Below are 22,166 nucleotides of genomic sequence, written 5' to 3'. Positions count from 1 at the left end.
GGAAAAAACGGTTCCAACAAAGCAAGTGAGGGCAGCTTTGGAGAGGTTGAAGACTAGGAATGTGATTTGTCCAGAGGACATGCCTGTGGTGGTATGGAGATGTCTTGGAGAGAGCGTAGTGGACTTTTAAACCAGATTTCTGAACACAAATTTGGAGAGTGAGAGGATACCTGAAGAGTGGAGAAGTGAACTGATACCGATTTTCAAGGACAGGGGTGATGTACAGCGCTGTAATAACTACAGATGGGATAAAGTTGATGAGCCATATCATGAAGATATGTGACAGAGGTGTTAAAGCTAGGTTAAGCAGAGAGGTGACGATCAGTGAGCGGTAATATGGCTTCATGCATTACAGATGTGATGTTTGCTTTGACAGGAGCTGCGCTGTTTCTTTGTGTATCTAGTGAAAGCATATGATTGGGTGCCAAGAGGGGAACTGTGGTATTGTGTGAGGAAGTTAGAAGTGACAGAAAGGTATTTGAGGTTGGTGCAGGACATGTATGAGGACGGTGAGACAGTGCTGAGGTGTGTGATAGGAGAGACAGATGAATTTCAGGTTAGCACGAGATTACATCAGAAATTGTCTCCAAGCCCTTTCTTCTTTGCGATGGTGATGGACAGGCTGACAGATGTGGGCAGGCAGGAGTCTCCGTGGACTGTGATGTTTGCGGACAATGATGTGATTCAGTCACTGGTAAGTTCAAAATCAAACTCTGGTGGGTAAAATATGAAACATGGCTGAGGTTTTAAATAACAGTGTCGGTGTCCAAAGCAGAGGAAAGTTGACTTAAAGAGAGGGAGACATTACATTTAATTCATGTTTGTCAGACAGTGGATGAACCAAGGGTGTGCACCAAAACCCAGAAGGAAATGTGAATCACATAAAATTACTCTAGAAGAGCCCAAGAATAAGAAAGAAATGAAACTAGAAATGAGCATAAAAGGTCAATTTTAATTAGCTATTTCTTGGGTTATTATACATACTATTCATTGATGACAATTGTGTAAATATTTGTGTTTTAGTAATATTATATAAATTAGGGACACACAAACATGGCTCAGCCACTTCTCTTAAACGTAGACACAATGATGTTTCAACAAAATCTAATGTTAGCTAAATACAGTTACAGCTTTCATCCTGATGATGGTACTAGATGAAAAGTTAAGGGATTGCCTGTTGATATACAAAATGAGCCATTTGATTACTTTTTCTTTAATTTTCTTATTCTTTTGCTGACACAACGAAAGAGCTACATTTACATAGCGGCATCAATTAACCTTGATTTTTAGCTGGAACACTCAGATACCTTTGAGCATGGCTTCCACAGGGTGCATGTCAGCAAAAACAATAGATGACATCAAATGATTTAAGAGGACCCTACTGCCCTAAAATGTTAGAGGTCAGGTGTGATTTAATGAAGCTGTGGATGTCAGTAGTGGATGGCAGTGGTGAAAGTGACGGAGATAGAAAGGGAGAGGTGCATACCAGGCTCATGGAGGGAAGTAGAGGGCGATAGCAGGACAAAGAAACAGATGGCGCACAGCAGCGCACGCAGAGGCACATCCAGCCTGTGGGTAAAAGACAAGAAAGGAGACAGAGGGACATAATGTGCGAACCTGAATATGACAAGGAGTTCTCCAGTTTGAACAACATGTCTTTTAGGCATACTACTTCCTAATACCCTATCTTCACTTTCAGTTATAGTACCCAGTGCATTAAATTTAAATCCCTTTTCATCAAACAAACAAAGAAAAAATTCTAATTAAATTAAAAAAAAAAAATGATGAGTTGAAGTGCAAAAGAAGCAAAGGTTCTGTCACAGGAAGGATTATTGTCATTATTTTTCTTAATAAAAACAAATAAAACATATTTTTTGTGTTACAATATTGTGAATTAATCTAATGCTTTACATGTTATCATTTGTTTCTCAATTTTTGTCCAAAACCTGCTAAAATACATCACTGAGGCTTCCCAACAACAACAGTAAAAACAGATAACTCTTCTCTCTGGATGATGTAACATTCAGAGCTACTTAGGTGCTTGCATGTCTTTGGTAACTTCAATTTCACAAGCCGATGAAAAGCCTTTTTTTTTTAACATTGACACTTTTTCAGTTTTCTTTCTTGTTTCTATTTTGTTTGTTGTTAGGTTTTTATTTGTTACTAAAAATGACAACTGCAGTCACCCGTTTTTGAAAGGGTCAAACACTTTTGATGTCAGCCGCTGAAATGCAGCTTTTAAAGAACTACAAAACAGTGTGAACTTGACTTCTTGTGCCAATAATGCAGCCTCACTGAAAAACTTGAAGGCAACTTTTTAGAGTGCACTACTTTTATCCTTTTTTAAGCATTCTTGGTTCATGACATTGTAGACAGCTGCAGCTGCTGTTCCACAACACCTGACAGCAAGTATCTGCAAATATGAGTGTCTCACTAAGGAGAGAATAAAAAAGACACGCACTGATTTGAGAGATTCATCAAACTCAAAGCAGACAGGTAGTGACACCTGCTTTCATATCATGTTTAAACTGTCTAATAAAGCCAGTGAGCGGATAACATGAGCATCTTTGCAGGAAAAAATGAGAGAATGATGAGCGTAGCCATCAAAAGTAATGCTGATACAACCACAAAAGATACAATTTAGAACACTGCAGATAGGAAACACAAAGGACTTTTTATAATATTATTAAAATAACACCTTCAAGAATAAACTAAAAGCCACGAGAGGCTAAGACTGGGCCTGCATACTTCAGTGATGCATTCTCCAAGAATAATGATTCACTGAGATAGAACAGCTTCAGCTGTTTCACCTTACTGACTTTTAGTTAATGATTTCCAGCTTTTTTCATCACTTTAGCTAGCCAGATTCATTGTGTTTATAACTAATAGTTTTATTTGTTTACTCTAAGAAAATGATTTTCAGCTGTTAGCCATGCATTTAGTGAAATGCTTCAACCATTATTTACAATTTCTGACTACATTTTCTATTGACTATGTGGGGAAAAGAATCATGCTATTTGTGGATAGAATCAGAAAATACAGAAAAACAGAACAAATTTATTTATTATTTAGCTCATGATATTCATGGGAAACTACACCCAGGTGTTCTGAGAAAAAAAACACAACCTTGAGTCATGATAAATAATATTAAAACAAGTAGTTGTGCAGATTAAATTTTTATATAAATTAATTATGAACAAGTTTGTTCGTGACCGGCTGTCACAATCAAATATTTTCATCAGCACTGTTGTTTGTGTTACTAATTTTTAGTTATATTGGGTAAATATTTTGAACTTGTATGTGTGGGTGTGTGTGTGTACAATTATCATTCTTATTCTTAGTTTGAGCTTGATGTGAGTTTAGTCTTCAAATTACAATTACAATGGCAACCTTCTCACAACCCTTTCGAGGCCTGTTTGAGAGTTAAAACTTGGTTTTAGGGTTAAAGTTAGGATCAATTTTTAACAGACTTTTTTTCAAGTCACGGTTAGACTGTTAGGTGTGATAGTTAAGGTTATTTTAAGGGGCTATGCAATGTATTATGTGAATGAATGTTCCCATAAAGCTAGCTTTTCAAACATACCCGGGTGTTTTCGCTTTTGTGTGTGAGTCTGAGTGTGTGTGAGTCTGAGTGTGTGTAGGAGACAGAGAGAAGGACTGCCTGTGTGTCCTTGGAGCTTTGTGGCTGCTGTGAGTCAGACTTCAGGAGCTGTGGAGTGTGAGCTGAATTCTGATTTCTAGAAAACTCCCCGGAGGGTCAGACTGAAACCCAACCTCCAGCTTAACTAGAGTTACCATTATTAGCACCCGTGTTACCCTGAGCATATTGTCTTTTGCTTTTGGTGTCCTGTTTTCCTTTGTTGTATTTTTTGGTAGTCCTAAGGGTATGTTACACCATTTTATGTTATCTCCTATCTGCTTTTTCTTCACAATGGCAACTAACAAACAAAGTGTGAAAGGCTTTTATCCAAGAGGAAAAGGCCTTTATATTACGAAGAGTTGCAGACAGGCTGCCGAGCTATAATATTACATTCTTTCCTCAAGAACTCGTCATGCAAGTTAAGACCAAAACTCAGTCAGTTATTGATTATACTTTAATTTCTACTGGAACAGCTTGTGGCCTTAGGACTTAAAATAGTCTTATAATCTGTTTTTTAGTAAAGAAAAACCTTCATGAGTTTGTAATTTATTTCTAAAGCTACGTTGAGAATAAAAAGCAACAATTAAATTCAAAACCTCTTCTATCTCTTTTTTCTTTTTTTTTTAGTTAGAATTATCAACAGATGGCAGATTATTGGCCAGATGATTCAACCACAACCAAGCAAAAACCGAGCAGGTCACTCCTTCCCACAGGGGACAAAACCTGACAACACTTCGCCGGTGGGTCTGCATTAACGAGAGGTTCAACAGGAGGAAATAAATGAGGCTGAATGAGAGTAAATGGTTCATTCAGACTCTTAGATCTTTTATGCAAGCTCTTTTTACAAGTTGCCTGTGGAGAGGAGAAGAAGGTGGACTGTCTGTCTGCCTTAGCTGAAGATGAATGTGCAACTCTGGAATCAGACAGTTGTGTCAGTGAACGTTTCCTTTTGACTGAAAGGAGTATTAAACACGTGATGACGAGAGAAACTGAAGTTTGTTTTATAGTCTCAGCAGAGACAGACTTCTAATCAAAACAGGATTAATAAATAATCGCTCAAAGGCTCTTATAATGGACAAATATGAAGGCTTTGAAGGCTTTGAAGGGAGAAATGCCACATGGGATAAAGCTGGCCGTTCAAATCAATTTAACCGAACAGAGATTTAGACTGACAGGTACCGATATCCACTAAACTTAAATGGGAACGGGCTAAAGAAAAGAAAAGTGAAATTCACTAAAAATTTGTCATATGAGAAAGAGTGCCCTTGAGAAACATTTACATGTTACATAAAGATTACCAAAGTACAGCTCAGCACATAAAAAGGTGTGGGTAACAAAATAAATAAATGTAATTTAGACAATTCAAACAAGTTTGATTTTACATGAGTATTTTTATTTTATGCAACTTAATATTTTACCACAGAATTTACACGGTCCCTTCCCCTGCTTTTGTTTAGCGTACATCATCACTATAAAAGAGGGTCTCCAACACACTCAAAAAAGTCAACTAAGGCAGTTGTTTGATTAATTCAATAGACATTTGTCTATTTAACATGAACATATTGAGTTTAGGTTTTTAAATCATTATCAGTTGTTGGTTTAACATAAAATAACAAAAAGTTTAATGAACTAGATTTGCATTCTTCAGTTCAATTAAATGTAATTATTTTAAATCAACAACTCTAAAACCGATGCCTAGTGCGCATGCTCAAACTTCCCAAAAGTGAAGAGGCGGGAACGCGGAGAAGTTATATGTGTTCAGTGGACTGCCATTTCCCTCTGCGGAATCTTCCACAATACAGGTAAGTAATAAATAACTCAAAATATCTTAGTCAAACGAAGTTGTTTTGTCCATTAATTGTTTAACAATGTTTTTAATTCCAAATGTGTAAGTTGTCATTAGACAGCGGGAGTGGAGCAAATACAGTGAAAATCTGGTATTAGACGGTGCCAATCGGTACCGTCTAATACCTGATTTATAATCCGCTCTGGGTATATTTATACTATTATTAGCATTTCCACTTCATTGTTTTTCTTTTTTTTTTTTTTACCCGTTTTTGCAGTTAGTCTTATAGTGTTTTTAGCGGTTATTGATATGTTTAATTCAATATTTAACACGTTTGTAATTCACTTTCAAAGTAAATGAAGTTAGCTAAAGCTAGTATGGTTGTCTCATTGAACTTCTACCTAGCTCTGTTAGCATTCACTTTGGTTTTAAATGACGGTTATTGCAAGACATGGTCTTTGTTCACTTTTTTTATTATCATTTGCATTTTTTCTTTCTTTCTCTCTCCTTTTATTTTAAGCATTCAGCCTCTCACAGTAATGCAAGTTAAACTAGCATGCGCGATTTGCTAAATATTAGCTGTGTCCAAATTCAGGGGCTGCATCCTTCGAATTGACTTGATGCTAGTGCATGGGAAAAAGAGCATAAACACGAGGTCAGAGGAAAGGGCAATGGCGGATAGTTATGAAAATTGCCTGTCGGACCTATACCGCAACTACCAGCATCTTTATTGCATAGTGTGAAACACTGCTATTACATTTGGCAACAGATTGGATATTTATCTGTGAATTTTTTATTGCAAGAGGTATTTATATGTATTTGTATTTTTTTATACATTTGCAACAAAGTAAAAAAAAATCCACTGTGGAATTTTTATAAAATAATTTTTTCTGTTTTCTTTACCATAGTAACACCACAAAGAAAGCTGACCCCTTTTTCTGATTGTTTGTGCCTCCTCTTTAATACATGGTAAGCCTTTTACCATCATATATTTTTTATGATAGTTTTATGATTTAATCAAAGTGAAAAAAAGGTGCCAATAAAACTATCCTTAAAACTGCTTTTCTTTTTTTCTTTCAGTGACTTGTATGTGGCAGTGCAAGCGTTGTTCCATCAGGGAGAGTAGTAGGTACAATTATTGAAACACTGTACAGGGCTCGCAAAATGGCTAGCCCGACGTCCCAGGGCTAGCGATTTTTCCAGTCGGGCTACCAAAATCTATCTCTGCCCTGCCCGTCGGGCTGTCATAAGAAGGAAAAATATATGTCAATGCTTCTGCATTCTTTCGGAAATGTAGCTGGGTAATTATGTCATTGGCATCGGTGAGCCACTGTCAATATGTGACATATTGAAATCGCGTTTGAATTTGCGCTTGTTTTTTGCTTTCACTTTGCAATCGCGCGACCTGTGTATAGAGAGCGACAGCACTGATCTGTGAGTGATGATAATTTGTGCACCAATTCCTCTGACATCGTCTTATCAATCGTTAGCTTACTATGCAAACATGACAAGTGAAATCTCCCGCAGCTTAAACATGTGAGAGGTTGATCGCGCAGACAATCGCTGAGTGTTATGTGAGTGCGTGTGTAAAAGCAGCAGGATATTAATTGTAGTTCTGCTTAGCCAAATAAGACAGGTCAGGGTGAAGAAGTGACAGCCAAAGAAAAGCTTGCCACAAAACGGAAAAGTTATGACAAATCAGACTATAAGGCAAAAAGAAAGTGCAGCTTTATGGTTTCATGGACAAAAGAATTTCTGTGGCTGCAACATGACGAGCTATATAACCGGGGCTGCACATAAGTGGTCCGCAAGTGCGTATTTGCTGTCAAAATAAAAAACGCGCACAAGATAAGAAGTTGCAACGCGTGTTTGCATACATAAGATTTTCTGGAGGAGGACATATTTGTTTAGAACTCTTAAATATGTCGAAGAAGCTCCTTTAAGCAATTACTTTGGTTTTCCTCCACCTCCAAAGAAATGTCAGAAGGAGTCCGAACCACAAAAGAAGCGCGTATTCTCGCAAAAGTGGTTGCAGGAGGTGAGCTGGCTTCAAACAAATGATGAACACACAGATGTGGTGCAGAATGTGCCGTGAAAATCCCACTCTAGCGGACAAAAACAGTGCCTTTTATATGGATGCAAACGTGCGTTGCAACTTCTTATCTGTTGCGCGTCTTTTATTTTGACAGCGAATGCGCACATGCGGACCACTTATGTGCACCCGTGTAAATAACATAATGTTCTGCCGGGTGTGTTGTTGGTTTTCCCTCGATTTCTGAGTCGACAAGCGCCTTTGTTACTGGGACCAGTCATTTTAAGAAAGGCCCCCATTAGAAATGGATTATTGCTCAGTCTGCAATATCTTTCCCAGAACAAACACCAATTGCGAATAATATACTAAAAATAAACCTGAAAAATCTGTTTAGAACAGCATACTGTGTTGCAAAGAGTGAACTACCACTGGTGCAATTTAGCAGTCTTTGCAAACTTCAAAAAGCAAATGGCCTAGATCTTGGTTCCACTTGCCTCTTACTTGTGACTTTAGTGGAAATTTCAAATTCAGTATCTGACACAGACTGATTCATGTCCTACACAGACAGCACTGATGTCTGCATGGTCTTCTAAAAGCAGCTTTAGTCAGCTTAGATGTGAAGTGAGTGAAATATACAGTTGCGTTTTTAATCAATGTATTTGTTCTCTATTGCAGATTGAGAAGGAGTTTCTGCGAATCACCACAAAGCCTCTGCTATCTACTTTCTTTGCCGAGCTTGACCAATACGCGCCACGCTTAATGGAAATCTTTCTGACCAAAGGAGGGACACGTGGAAAGAAAATAAGAGGTCTCATGCTTGCCATCTCCAAGGTTTGTATTAGGATTGAGTAGACTTTGTCATAGGCAGCAAAAATAACTTTTATTTGGAGATGAAGTTGTCAATTTTGTTTCGGCTTAACAAGTGGTACATGCCAGGTTCTAACCTAAAGAATAATTATGCAAGTTAACTGATTACCCTAGCTTTAAGAAAAACAGACTGGTTTTGGCTCATATTATCTCCTCCTCCTCTCCAGCATGACAACATCCATACCAGACGAGCATGCATCTTGAAGTCTTTGTGCATCCACCTAAACGAAGACTATGAGAAGTTAATAAAGGAGTACTTGGTGAGCCATTGTGACAGCATGTTGTCTGTAACATTCTCATACAAATTGTGACGTTGCCTCAAATGCAAATCATTAAAATTAAAATTTTGAGATTAGCAACAAGACACCTGGTATTGGGGAAAGGATGTCTTGAATACCAAACAGTATTAAGCGTTGCAATAAAGAATTTCTGGAATTTGGTATTGGAAGGAAAGAAATTTATGCCTACTTAAACTTGATACACAAACATACAATGCATTTAACATGCATCAAGACTATATTGCTTTTGAATCTGTACTTGGATTAAAACAAGTCCTGTTGTTTTTTCATTGTTATGGTCATCAGTATTTGTAAATAGAAATGTCTATGAACTTTGAGCTGTTTAGTACTAACACTTCTATACCTGTTTTATTTTAGCAGCTGAGTTAGCCTTTTCTCGAGTCCTGTCCCCCTAAGTTACTCTTGCTACGTCCGACAAACAAATGGTTTCCTCTGCGCACCAATGGGTACCCGAATGTGCGAGCAGACATGCTTCATAATGTTCGGTACATTTACCTGGGAATGGGGCCATACACACTGTTTAATCCATTCACGTTGTTTTTGACTTTGTGAATGGAAAGAACACAACTCCTCCAGACACAATCTCTCGGCGTATCGGTGGGCACACCGCTTCTCCATCTTGCTTGAGGTTAATGTTTGTCAGACACAGTAACGGTTGCTATAATGTGTAATTGGACAATGGCCCTTTCGGGGGAGGGGCCGGTGAGAGGTCAATTATGCCAGGTGTATTTTATAATTTATGTATTGGAGTAATTACTAACAACTACTTTAGTGGTGTAATTTTCTGTTTATTACTTTGACTACTTGGATTTTATGAACAGCATAGAAACAGTTGTTTAAACAATCTCTTAAATTTTACTTTGTTGTCTTATACTTTTTCATGTAGGATACGGACAGCGAGGCAAAAAGCTGCATGGAGCAAACTGTGATGGGGGTGTACGTCATCCAGAAGGAGGGTGCTGAACCTGAAGATGACCCAGAGGACGTTGGTGTCGTGATTGAGGGTGTGGAGGCTAACACTGATTTGGGTAACATTGCACAAGCATGTGCTCTGTTGTTTGGACTCATATACCGTTTGAACCTGAGCTACCCACCAGAACTTAAATGCACCTTTGAAGTCCTCCAGAAGATACTTTTAAATCTTGATGGACAAAAGCTGTCTTCAAAGGTACAGTTTCTGAAAAACAAGCTTATGGGGTGAGAGCACTTGAAAATGCCTGATAGGTCTTGAATGGTTCATTGGTGCAATGGTGATTTCCAATATATAATGTTAATATTTGAGTTGTTTATATTTTTTTTCTTTCATTTAAAACATTTTTTTTAAGTTTTTGGATTCTCTCTGTTGGGCAATTCACCTTTTATACAGCACTGCAGATGATTTTTGTTTGTCCTTATATAGATGGCTCAAAATGGATCAGAAGTACTGACAGAAGTACTATGTTGTGTTTATGTATCAAGGTCCTGTAAAGTTTAAGACCACTGCCACCTGTTAAGTTCACTGTATTATTGTTTCCATTTTGCTTGCTAACATGTTTTAAAACACAGCAAAACTATATTGCTAGCTGTGGAGGACTGCAACCAAAATTAAAAAAACAAATACAGAAATATAAAAATTGGTCAAACTAATAATTATTTCAATGAGATACACCAAACAAATATAGATTTTCATCACCTATGGAATTTTTTGTTGTTGTTGTATTGCCCCCAAAATATTTCTAATTATTTTATTTTATTTTTCCAAATTCACACAATTCGATTTTGTCACATGTTTTAACTTGCCAAGTGGGAGATGTATTTTTATCTTTTAGTTTAATTTTTTAAAATGCAGTCGATATATTGAGCAAATTTTGCATCTGTTTTTAGTTGTGGAAGCTTTGGTTCCAACATATTACCTATGTAAATAAGTATTCTAACATTTTACCTTTTGAAGTGGCATAATGCTTGCAGGTGTACAAAAATGGTAAGCTTTTATATTGTCCACTAAATCCAGTTAATAAAGATAATGTTATCATAATCTGATTGTGACTTTTTTTGTAAAGTAGTGGGTTTCTAAATGTGTAACAAATGTAAACAAATCTAATTGAAATAATTTGGTTGAAATGAGTGAAATCATTGCCTTGATTAACAAAGTAGTTGTTGAAACAACAAGATTTAATTCTGTTTTCCTAAACTTTTTAAATTGTGTAGAATGAATTAAAACAAATTTCACTCTACATACTTAAATAAATCACTTCAAATCAATGTAAGTATAGTATGTTGATCCAACGTAATCTGATTACATTAAACCACCAAATGCTAAATGTGTTGGTTTGACATGATCGAAAAGGGTTTATTGTACTTGGTTAAATTGTGTGCAAAAAGGGTGCCATGATTAAATTGTGTTCATCCAACAACAGATTTTTTTGAGTGCAGCTGCTCCTCAAGAAATCCCATCTGTCGCTGGCATCAGCATTGAAGCCTGGGCTGGCTTCAGTGTCGATGCCAATTACGAAGCACGATACTCAGTTCTGTCTATTCTATTGCACCAACTATTGCACTTTTTACAAAAAATAAATATGTGGACTGATTGTCTGCTTGATTACCAGCTATAATCTTAAAAAGTTTAAACATAGTTGCACAAATGAAATGCTGATGTCTGATGTCTGACACCTTTTAGTCAATTAGCTTATTTGACTGGCTGACTTCAATATCTCCTGGCCAAATAGATAGAACTCAATTCTATCAATGGGAATTTTGCATATGTAATATTACTAAGTGTTACTGTTAAAGAGTTCCCACATTTGATGAGCAAAGTAACCAAAAGCAGAACACTTTGCATGACACCTTAAGGCTGTCAAAAGCAAATGCATTTCCAATTTCACCCACAATCTTACTGGTTGCTGTTTTTTTTTTTTTTAATATAACTGGGATGTCAACATCTCATCTACAAAACTAGGATTTATTAAATGAGCACAACACCAGCTAGCTTGACTTGCTGATAAAATCTGAGACGCGAGAGATTTAGATGTCTCACATAGAGTATCAATGAATAAAAAGCAGCATACAAATATGAAAATATTGTAAAAACAAAAGAAGAAGAAGAAGTTCTTACACATAAGTATTCACACAAAGAGATATTTTATTAAGATCATTTCAAATTCTAACATTAATAACTTCTATAATAGTTGAACAAGCTTGAGTAAATAAGACAGTAATTGCATCTTCCATGCTCATTTTATTCATCTTCAGGTCACACTGATGTGAAACTTTCTGCAAACTATCAGCTATCTGTCTCCCTCACTTGATAATTCAGCTCCTCTGTGGGCGTAGCCTCCCACCATGACCACATTTCCACAGGGCATGAAGTTTATAGAGACACACAGAGTGAAGGAGAAATAACAAGAGAGAGAGCTCTTTTTTGCCAGGCAATGGATGCATTCTGGTCAACAACAGAAGTGCAAAGTCAGGCATCACAAGTGACTGAATAGTCAGTGACTTCACCTTAAGGGAAATGCAGTGAGGGCCAAGAGAGAGGATGTTTGACCGCTAAGTATGCCAGGAAAGGTCATTTGAGGCTGGAAGGGAGGTAGAGGGGGTGAACTACATTCTTAAGGACTGCACCAGCTTTGTGAGAGTTTGGCCCATTTGTCACTTTACCCAGGATGTGATGAGAGGGCTGATGCTCCAGCAGAAAGCTAAGTGCAGCACACATGCTGACATTTCTGTAAACGGGTTGACTGCATTACTGCATCTTTAGAGCATCAACCACAGTTAAGTGTTTGCAAAAAAGAAGACATTGGAGTTCTGTCATTGTGAATTTCAAGGAAAATCTACCTTTAGAATTACACTAAGCTTGACACACTAAAGGTTTATGACAGCAGTGCTAAGTTTACAGTTTTTAGAATTATTTCACACTTTTTCACTTTTTGGAGTTTTTTTGAGTGTTAGGTCTTAGAATACTGCCTCAGATATTTGTAAATTATGTGATGCTCTTAAGTTCATCAGTGCTCCAGCCTGATAAGATTATGAATACGAGGGGTAAAAATTAGCTTCCAAAAGGTGTCTTAGTCTCACCCTTACAGATCGTTTTCACTTTGGAGAAAGAGTTTGTATTTCCCGAAAAGAACTGGAGGAGTTGGCTGAGGAGAGAGCGGTCTGGGCTTCTGTGCTTGGACTGCTGCCCCGGTGACCCAGATCTTTACTGGCAGTACAAAGGGGATGGATGGATTTAGCTTTCCTTAGCTCTTTTATTTACAGTAAGGAACATGCAAATCTACTTATGTTAGTTAGCATCAAAGCTGTAAGAAGAATTTACACAATAGTGAAGATCAAACAATTTTTTCTCTTACTGAATCATATTAAAGCTGTGGTATGTGTGCTTTAGTGACCAGTAGAAGAAGCTACACTTCTGAAAGACACTAGGACCTTGAGTTGTAATACAATCAAAATCAACTTAGAGGTTGTTATTTCATGTATCTATATAATGTCTATTTTACTACTGTAAAATCTATATTTTACTACTGTATTTTTACAGCAAAAACATCCTATTGTAATAGCATTTACAATAAAGTCGCTTTAAATTTTTTTCATTGTACTGTAATTTCATTTGCAAGAATTGTATTAAAAATAAAAACATATTAAAAACGTGTTAACATTTTTTTTACAGTATCTTACTGCTATCTAGCCTCCAGTAAGTTACTGCTGAACTTATGATAACCTGTTCACAGTTTGTGTACAGTTTAAAGTTACTGTCACTTTTTTAAAAAAGTATTTTCATATATATATATTTATGCTAACCGACATCAGAAATTAATTATGAAAAAAGAAGAAGTTTAAACAGAATTTATAAGTACTTTTATTAAAGGATTCGAAAATAATAAATGCAAAGGAACTCAGTAGCACCGAAAGCCTTTCACCACACAGTCTAAAACTGCCTCTTTTTGCTGCTGTCATTCAGATTTAAGAATGGATTCAAAAACTACTTGCCAGCCCATCATTGGTCAAACCTGACCTCCACTGTACCCCTCCATTTTCTCTAAGAAAGGACCCCCACAGTAAACTCCTGTCGCCCCTCGGCAGATCCTCACTACCCCATCCCACCAGTCCCACATCACACCACCTAGAATGGATCAGCCTGCCCATCTCCAGGGGCAACCTGAACACCCCCACCTCCCACCCCGAATAGACACAATCTGACAGGAAGCAAGGAGCAGCCAGGGAGGGCTGGAAGCAAGAAAAACCTCAAAGAGAATAGGGGAGGCAGAAAAGAAGAAAGAGGCTCCATACAGCATGACTGAGTGCTGAGAGAGATGTTAAGTTCACAGGAATGATTTGGAACAGCTCACCAGGCAGCCTCAGGCAGCAGTCATGTCTTGTTAGCTGTTAGCCGCTGACTCTGTGCGCTGGAGGGCAAAACTTTTAAAGCAGTGACAAAAGCCATAAGCTACAAGTCTCTGGGTGTTAGCTACAGCAGCCGTTAGACTTGTGTGAGTTTGTGTGTGTGAGTGTGTTGTAGTCTGTGTGCCACAAGCCGATTAGGCAGATCTGCTGTGAGTTTTAAGGGCTTATGCCTCAGACAAAGTGAGAAAAAACAACAGCACTGGTTTCATTATATACTTTTTGGAAGAGATAGAAACTTGCTGCTGCTTTAGAGAAGCAACACCTTTTGAAGTTATGGGAAAGGGCAGTGAACACGATGACCTGATTGCTTATGGCCCCCACAGAGAGCCAGCTGTATCATCTGTTGCTGAGAGCCCACAACTAATTGATTGAGTTAAAATTTACCCTATTGGAAAACTCCACTCGCCACATGCTTAAATAGAAATTAACAGCAACATTTACATTACATTTACCATATCCACTCAAAAAATGAAAGGAAGTGATCAGATATGCACCAAGATGTAATGCCTTTTACGATTCTAGAATAAAGTAAAGCTGATCAATACAAACAGATTAGCCAAGTCAAACCTTGGTCCTTACATAAAAGTGGTTATATAAACATGGAAGGGTTGTTACATTCTCTAAAATCTATTATGTGCTGGGTTTGTACAGATGCAGTAATTCCATTTGTATAGCAGCCATTTCCTTGAGGCAATGTGTGAACATTACATTTAAAGGTCAAAAGAATAAGTTTCTTAGTGACTCCCATATGTGCAGAGCAATCTGCATATCAAATTTAAGTTGATGAGTTTCTGCAATGTTCAGAGATCAAATTGTTGGTCTTAATTTCTCTGCAACAGGTTTTTAAGAACAGTGCGTAATATGGTCTGTGATCGTGTAAGTATGTGAATCAGTATGTAATGGATTTTAACAGCGCTATAAATTGTCTTTCCAGAACTCTGTTGATCTACTGAAACCTCTAAATTTAAACCACTGGATCAGGCTTCACATATAGAAGATGAATAGACAGAAGTAAAAAAGTTCACGGATTATGATACTGTACACTTTAGATGTTCAGAATTTGGAATGAGAAATAGATTCTGTATAAAGGATTGTTGGTTACACAGAATTCAAATGAAGGACTGTTTCTTTTTATTTTTTAGTTATCGAAAAGGTTTGACTTTGGAAAATGAACTTAGTAGTTTGTTAATATGTAAATTGGCCCCTAAAATAAACAGTAGATCTGCATGAGTTCTGGTGCTTTTCTTTTCCCGATTGCAAACGTTCACCTAACTGCCCAAGTTTAAATCAAAGTTTTTTCCATGTGGAACAGTAATAATAATACCCTATTTGAATTCCTATATATGAGACTGACAAGAAAAGACATTCAGTGATGCTGTCTGAACAAGTGCAAGCTGACTTATATTATAGAGAAAGGTAGTTTCAATTATTATATGAATATTCAAATTAAGGCCTGTATAAGTAAACAAAAGTGGAGAGCTGCAGGATAACAACCAGGTAACAATTCAAACTTTTCTCATTGAGTGTGAATGTAAACCCAAGATTCAGCACTTTACATAAATGCTGAATTTTGTATTTTTGTATTTGTAATTTCTGATGCAGCACTGAAAATTGATGCATACACTTGTACATTGTGTTGAATATATGTGACGTTTTTACAGCTAAATGAGGAGAAAACACATCTCAAACCTGAACTAATTAACTTTGAAACTGTTTCTCCAAAGAGAAAATAACAAAAAAGGAAATACATCAATAAATAAATAAATTTTTAAAACTTTATTTCTATTAAGGTATTGATTGCATGTTAATGGCACAGTTATTTCCACTGGCTTATACTTTTTTCTTCTTTTTTTTTGTGCCATAATTGATTTATTTACTTACTTACTTACAGGTTACATATATTTATATCTACCAGGTGCAACATAAGGATAACAAATTTGGCTAAATATATAAGACACAAAACCCTGAAAACAAGTAATTCTGCAAGATGGGCATTTCACCTTTGATGCCTGATGCACAATGTGCTGATTCTTTTCCTTCTATTTCTAGCCTATTTTTAAATTGTGCTATCACTACTTTTTTCTTTACAACATCCGATTATTACATCTAGCTCTGCACATGCTATCACTAAACATCTCTGGGGTAACGTTGTGATGCTGAGGTTGTTAAGTGATGCTGTTAGCGCACTACTTTGTATTACCAAGCTGTATCACTCATTGTTCGGCATTTCAAGTGTAACGATCCCAAAAATTCGTTCCATAGAAATGCAAACGGTGTTTCGAAATAAAATGCATGCGTAGCAAGGTCAGAGGCTTAAACAAATATCAAAAGAAGTCGAAAACCTAAAAGCGCGTTTTACACTAATGAAATTCGCAAAACAGATATAAAGGACTTACTTCATGTTTAGACTTCTCGGCTTGGTTTTGCAGAAATTAATCGGCGTCTCTTCTCGAAGAAGCCTCGGCACAGGTGCAGGTGTTTGTATCTATTTCCCGACCGAAATTCCTCCAGGAGTCTCTCACTGCTGAAGCGACTGCAGATGAGAAGTAGAGATTTTCACTCCCGTCCTTCCCCGCCACCAAAATGAGAGGAGGTGGAGAGAGGAGAAACTGGGATGTGAGCACTTTTAAAAGCCCAAGAACTCCCTCCTCCTCCTCCTTCTGCTAAAGAATGAACAAATGAGGATACTTATCATCAGTATCATAAGCGGGTCGTCCCCATAGCCCATAATTTGATGCTGGTAAACTAGTTCATGCATTCATTACATCTATAAGACTATTGTCATTCAGTGTTATCTTTCCCCCCCTAAAAGTTTCCTAAAAAGCCTCCAATTAATCCAAAACGCTGCAGGGAGAGTGTGACCAGGTGCAAGAAAGAGAGGTCATATTTCTTAAATACTGGCTTCTCGTCATTGGCTCCCTGCTAATTCCAGAATATATGCTAAGTTTAAAATAGTTCTCCTGACATATAAAGTGTGGTCTCAACTTTTAAGACTTAAAACTTTCCTTTTGATAAAGTTTATAGTTAGGGCTCAATCGGGTGAGCGGAATCATACCTTACTTATGCGGGACTTCACGTGATACACCATGCAATTATTCATCTCTTACCTCTTTTCACCCCACTGCAGCATGACATTAAATGTTCTTCTTCTCCCATAGCGTCGACGGTTAAAGAGTCAATAATTGACATTTATGGCCACTAGGGGGAGGAACAATTCCACAAGAATCTGACAAAATGCTCTAATATATAATGCCCTTATTAAGGGCTAATGCCTGCAGTCTAACCCAGATTTCCAGCAGACTCAATAAAATTAGCATTCAGCTGTAGTCTCAAAACATTACCACTCACAATCATGTCTGGATCTCCAAAGAAGGAAAAAAGTGACACATTTTCTGATGATTTATGCTAGAATCTTGGGAGATCTGCATCTCATTTCACAAACTGTGTGTCACATAATTACAAGATAACATCTCAAAATATAATTAGTCAGTATTCTTGCATAATGATATTGTGGTTATCTGACTTCCTGTTGTTTGTTTCTTCACTTTGGACACAAATTGATGTGACTAATTCATCAGTGGCAATTTGAATGTCAATTACAAATTGCAAAGTCCGTCTATGTGCTCACTAGCTAATTTGGTGTTTAATAAATATTTTTCTCTGAGCTTTTGTTTTGGCAAAGAGCTCAAGAGTAGTGATGTTGAGCCATATAGTAATATGTGTATCAAAACGAATGCTGTAAGAGACTAAAGCGCCACAAAGCTGGAATATGATTGTAAATGTAACTTTAGCGACCAAATATTGAGGTAAGCTAGTAGTTTTAGCATGTTATAAGTGCTTGAGGTCATGAGATCACCATCCAAAAATTAAGCAATGTTCATGGAATTTGTAATTACTAAAAATAAACATGTTTGTTTATTAGTTTATTTATAAGGAACCCCATTAGCTTCCACAACAGTGGTTGCTAGTCTTCTCGGGGCCCAAACCATCAAATACAATCAAATAAAATATTACACAAAAAGTGGATGCTAAATATCTGCAATAAACAATAATAAACTGTTAAATAAGAAAACAATCCAAGGGTCATACTGTATAAACCAGTTTTTCCACTCACAGGTTAGCTCTTTGACCCTAGAGTGTCCTAGTTCATGTTGCATATTTATTAGCAAAGCCTATACATTTAATTATTCTATGAGATCTTTAAATGTTACAGGGGAGCAGCAAGAACAACTTTGTATTCACTGCTGGGCACTTGAGTGTCACTGGACACAGTAAAAACCATTAATGTGAGATAAAGTGAATGAGTGAACAAATTATAGGGGATTCAATATGCCTCTACCCTATTTTATAGTGTATTTTAAACAGATTTGTAATAAATCTAGAAAGTTGCTTATTCCAGAGATTTCTATTTCCTCCCGCATAGTTTTCATAACCCACATGCATGACACTATAAGAACTTAAGCTTCCACATATCCTGACCCTTCTACCAACCCACTGTATGTACTGTAGGTTAACTACTGTAGAAATCTGCAAAACAGACAAATTCCTGATGGCTTGGACGTGAGCAATAAAAACTGATTATGCACATAGAGCTGAGGCTGGGCCATGACTAATATATTTGCTGTGTGATATGTCTGAAAAGGGTAATCTGCAGAGTCTAGCTCCCAATAACTTGACCCCGGGGCAATAAATTCCATAAAATCCATATTGTATGGCATAATGACACACACCGTGGTCTTGCATGTATTCCAAGGTCTAATTAATCCAGCAGGTAGTCACTTAATCTTCTTTAATTTCAAAATTCAAGAATAATTTAAATCAATAATGTGCAATCACATTTAACAAAGGGAAATGTTGACCAAAAGAATCAGTGAGCCAAAAGTTGTTTCTCATTTGAAATGGTCAATATAAAAAAGATTTCAAAAATATTAGACTTAATACAGCTATAGAAGAAAATCCAAAGCCTCTTTAATTTAAAGCTCTGGCTTTCACTTTTGAATCTAATAACAGGGAATAAAATCAAAGTATTCACATTATTGGCCAGATGCAAAGAGATTAAGAGGGGATAAACAGCATGGGATAATCTAGAGAATGGATTAAACCACATGTCGCTTCACAGCAACAAAGGGGCTGTACGTGGTCTGCAACTATATTTACAGTAGATGGATGATAGTGTCAAAGTTAAATCCACATGAAAGCCAAGGCCAAAAGTTTCCCAGTAGAACAAGATGAGATGAACGATAGTCATTCCACTTGTCAATTATTTTAATGTTCTGGCTGACTGGTGTACTTAATTACAGTGGTCTGTGGGGGGCACCTGCTTTTTGGGACATTGATTGATTTCCTCTCACGACTTCTGCTGGTTAAACACTGTTATCCTACTCTGTAATGTTACTTATGTGCTTTTTTGTTGTAGCAAGTGTCTTAGCCTCTGTATCTAAAACATGTTGTGTTAATATACACTCATTATATTTGGAGTATTGTTTCTTGGTTGGTTCTGGCCTTCTGATATCTATGTATCAGTTTAATATATTTGTTGAAAATAGAGGAGAGAAATGTTATGTTATATTACTTTCATGATTTAAATAGTTGTGTTACCAGTTGCCTTTTTAACAGTCTTACATTTGTTATTTCAAATGTAAATTTCCCAGCATTGCACATGAATTGAATAGCATTAAATCTGGCAGTTAGGTCAGCAATAGTTGTCTACTATACCTACCTTGTTTTGCCAGAATTTTCCAGATACAAAGTTACGAGCTCAGTTTGCCAGCTGAGAAGCCAAAACAGCTGTTAACAGATTATGAAAAGAAGAGCAAAGAAGGACGTGAATAGCTTGGTGTTAACTCGTCTGCCATGGATGAAGTGTTACATCCCTGCAAAATTATCGAGATAAATTTGATTAAAAACCTGTTAAAAAAACACATAACATTAAAATTTCAAGTTAGGACATGATTCTTCAAGGCTTCCTGCTCCTTGTGAGTCCCCTTGTGCTACCACAATCACATTAAACAGATCTGACCCACTGTTGCTAAGAAATTACCCCAATTAATACCAGTATAAAACAAAGTGGATGTGTGCTGAATCCAATAAATCTGTGCTGCTGAGCTCTCAGGGTGTGACAGCATGGTGTTTTGGTGTATGTAGAGATTTTCTAACAAAGACCTAGAAAGTGCTGGTGAATCACTGTTGGTGTTTGTGTGCAGTATTGCCTGTGACGTTTGGTATGTTCTTACTATTTTAATGAGCTTCTCTGCTATAGCAGATGTGTCTGGTGTTGCTTTCTCAGGAAGGATGGCATTCTGTATAATTAATTCACTACAGCTGAATTCACAGTGGGGGAAAAATGCTGATACGTTCACCTTTAAGGACAAACAGCTGCCAAAGGGGACATAAAGTGGAACAGTATGAGACTGTGGAAGAATCGTATGCTTACACCAGCAAAGTGGTGTAAAGTTGGAAGAGTAGAAATATGTTGATGCAGCTGCTGATGTGCTCTGTGGAAAGGCTAGCCTTCAATAAAACAGGGAATTCATACGCTTTGTGCCATTTGTCAGATCTGACATTTGACCAAGGTCTGTTCTGTCAAAAGACTTTTAAAAAGGGGTGAATTCTGAGACGAAAAGCAACACTAACAATAAGTAATCTCAGAACTCAGCTATCAGGCCATTGGAGCCATAATGATTGCTGTTTTAGATATAGACATCAATTCTATGCATCTGCAGGATGTACCAGAATGCACTGGAACATACAAAAAAGAATAATTATTTTAAATTTTGTCCTTCAATCTTTGTTTTGGTAAAAGAATCATCAACTGGCAGCGATTATACTCTTGTAGACCTTTGACATTCAGCATGCAATTTATTGAAGGAATCTGGAACAACATAAGTTAGAATTGCTGTGCTCTGCTTTTCATTTTATGAGTTTTTTGTTTGTTTGTTTTTTTCAAATTAAAAGCCAGGATATGTGGAAAACAATGTTATGCATATATATGACTATGCCGTAGACACTAGAAGTCCAGACGCTTTTCTTTTCAAGCTCCTTAGACTACGATGACCTGGACTGAGAACCTTCACAGACATACTGTAGACACTATTGACAGAACATGTATGCACTATATGGTGGGCTGGTTGCCAAAAGTGCTTAATGGGGTTGAAATCCAGTGACTTGACTCCAATACAGAGTACCAGCCCACAGCTTCTTTACATACTTTTTGCATCCTTTGGAGCTTTGTCATTGTCCTATTGGAAAACAAACCTGCTCCAATCAACTAGTATCCACACTGAAAAATAGTCAAACTTTCCTTATCATGATGCCTTTGATCATGCACAAATCTCTCACTTTGCCTTTATATTTCCCCACCAAAAGGAACTGGAAATGTAAAGGTATTTCCTGACAAATGGCATCTAGTCTTATAAATAAACCCGTTAACCCAAAATCTTATTTTCTTCTTGAATTTGCCTTGCCCAGTGTTTGCACATTTTTGCCCATCTTAACCATTCCCTCTATTGGCTAGGGCCAGACAGGTCTTTTTTTTTTTCTTTGCAACTCTGTCTACAAGGCCAGTTTCCCGGAGTCGACTGCTCACTGTTGATTTTGAGACTAATGCTTTGTAGAGGGTAATGAAGCTGCCAACAGAGGACCTGTGAGGCATCCGTTTTTCAAACTGATGTACTTCCTATTCCTCAGTCGTATATCAGAGACTACCATAGTGCTCATTTATGCTGTTCAGATGAGGAGATAGTATCAAAGTCTTTCTAAAAGAATTTTAGAAAGGTGCAGACATCAACAGACACTTCCAGGCACCTTTTTTGGGAAGCAATTTTAACCTTTAATTTAAATAGGTCATGAATTCACTGGGACAGGAAATCTGCATTCACAGACTCACTAGCTTCATGGTCATATTTGGGGCTCTTTATGTGCTGCCACTTATGAAGTTTCTACACACTGATGCAAACGGGCACTACAAAGACATCTTTCACTACCTCAAATGGCCACAGATGGCACCGTTGCTTGTTTTTTTTCCACATTAAAAAACGAATGTGGAAAAAACAGCGAGGAGTGTTTCAAACTGAAAAGTTAAACAGTGTTTTGTGCACATAAGTATTTGAACGTTATCTCAGTTTTGTTGGTTTCTTTACACCCAATTACAGTAACGCCACAAAA

At 37.1% G+C, this 22,166-nt stretch overlaps 2 protein-coding genes across 7 annotated transcripts in view; one reads left to right on the top strand and one right to left on the bottom strand.

Moving 5' to 3' along the window:
• bcan (brevican) overlaps nucleotides 1-16,668 on the bottom strand; it is a 33,168-nt gene extending 16,500 nt beyond the window's left edge. For 2 of the 3 annotated variants that reach the window (XM_026184372.1, XM_026184373.1), the window contains exons 1-2: nucleotides 16,400-16,667; nucleotides 1,487-1,569 (exon numbers count right to left, since the gene is read on the bottom strand). In XM_026184372.1, coding sequence (XP_026040157.1) covers nucleotides 1,487-1,569; nucleotides 16,400-16,404 — 88 coding nt within the window. In that variant the 5' untranslated portion in view covers nucleotides 16,405-16,667. Of the gene's footprint in view, nucleotides 1-1,486; nucleotides 1,570-16,399 lie in introns of all 3 variants that reach the window. The other variant, XM_026184371.1, reaches the window with a different exon arrangement.
• Nucleotides 5,138-10,638, top strand: LOC113031881 (uncharacterized). Of its 4 annotated transcripts, none has more exons than XM_026184378.1 (6): nucleotides 5,138-5,442; nucleotides 6,335-6,395; nucleotides 6,507-6,551; nucleotides 8,134-8,289; nucleotides 8,493-8,585; nucleotides 9,511-10,638. In XM_026184378.1, exons 4-6 carry the CDS (start codon nucleotides 8,218-8,220, stop codon nucleotides 9,823-9,825), a joined length of 480 nt encoding a protein of 159 aa, XP_026040163.1. In that variant the 5' UTR covers nucleotides 5,138-5,442; nucleotides 6,335-6,395; nucleotides 6,507-6,551; nucleotides 8,134-8,217; the 3' UTR covers nucleotides 9,826-10,638. The 4 variants fall into 4 exon arrangements, with proteins under 4 accessions (XP_026040163.1, XP_026040162.1, XP_026040164.1 ...); XM_026184377.1 differs by having other exon boundaries at nucleotides 6,507-6,555; XM_026184379.1 differs by lacking the exons at nucleotides 6,335-6,395; nucleotides 6,507-6,551.
• Nucleotides 16,669-22,166: the final 5,498 nt, after the last annotated feature.

Source organism: Astatotilapia calliptera, chromosome 11 (assembly GCF_900246225.1).
Source record: "Astatotilapia calliptera chromosome 11, fAstCal1.2, whole genome shotgun sequence".
In the NCBI taxonomy this organism is placed as follows: Eukaryota; Metazoa; Chordata; class Actinopteri; order Cichliformes; family Cichlidae; genus Astatotilapia; species Astatotilapia calliptera.
The sequence above is the reverse complement of the archived record's forward strand: the minus strand, read 5'-3'. Positions and strand labels throughout refer to the sequence as shown.

Excerpts from the sequence above, each read along its gene's own strand:
- LOC113031881 (XM_026184376.1), top strand. The coding sequence starts at position 8,032 with ATGTCTGCATGGTCTTCTAAAAGCAGCTTTAGTCAGCTTAGATGTGAA. Across the intron at positions 8,290-8,492 it reads TCATGCTTGCCATCTCCAAG|CATGACAACATCCATACCAG; the intron begins GTTTGTATTAGG and ends CCTCCTCTCCAG. Across the intron at positions 8,586-9,510 it reads AGTTAATAAAGGAGTACTTG|GATACGGACAGCGAGGCAAA; the intron begins GTGAGCCATTGT and ends TTTTTCATGTAG.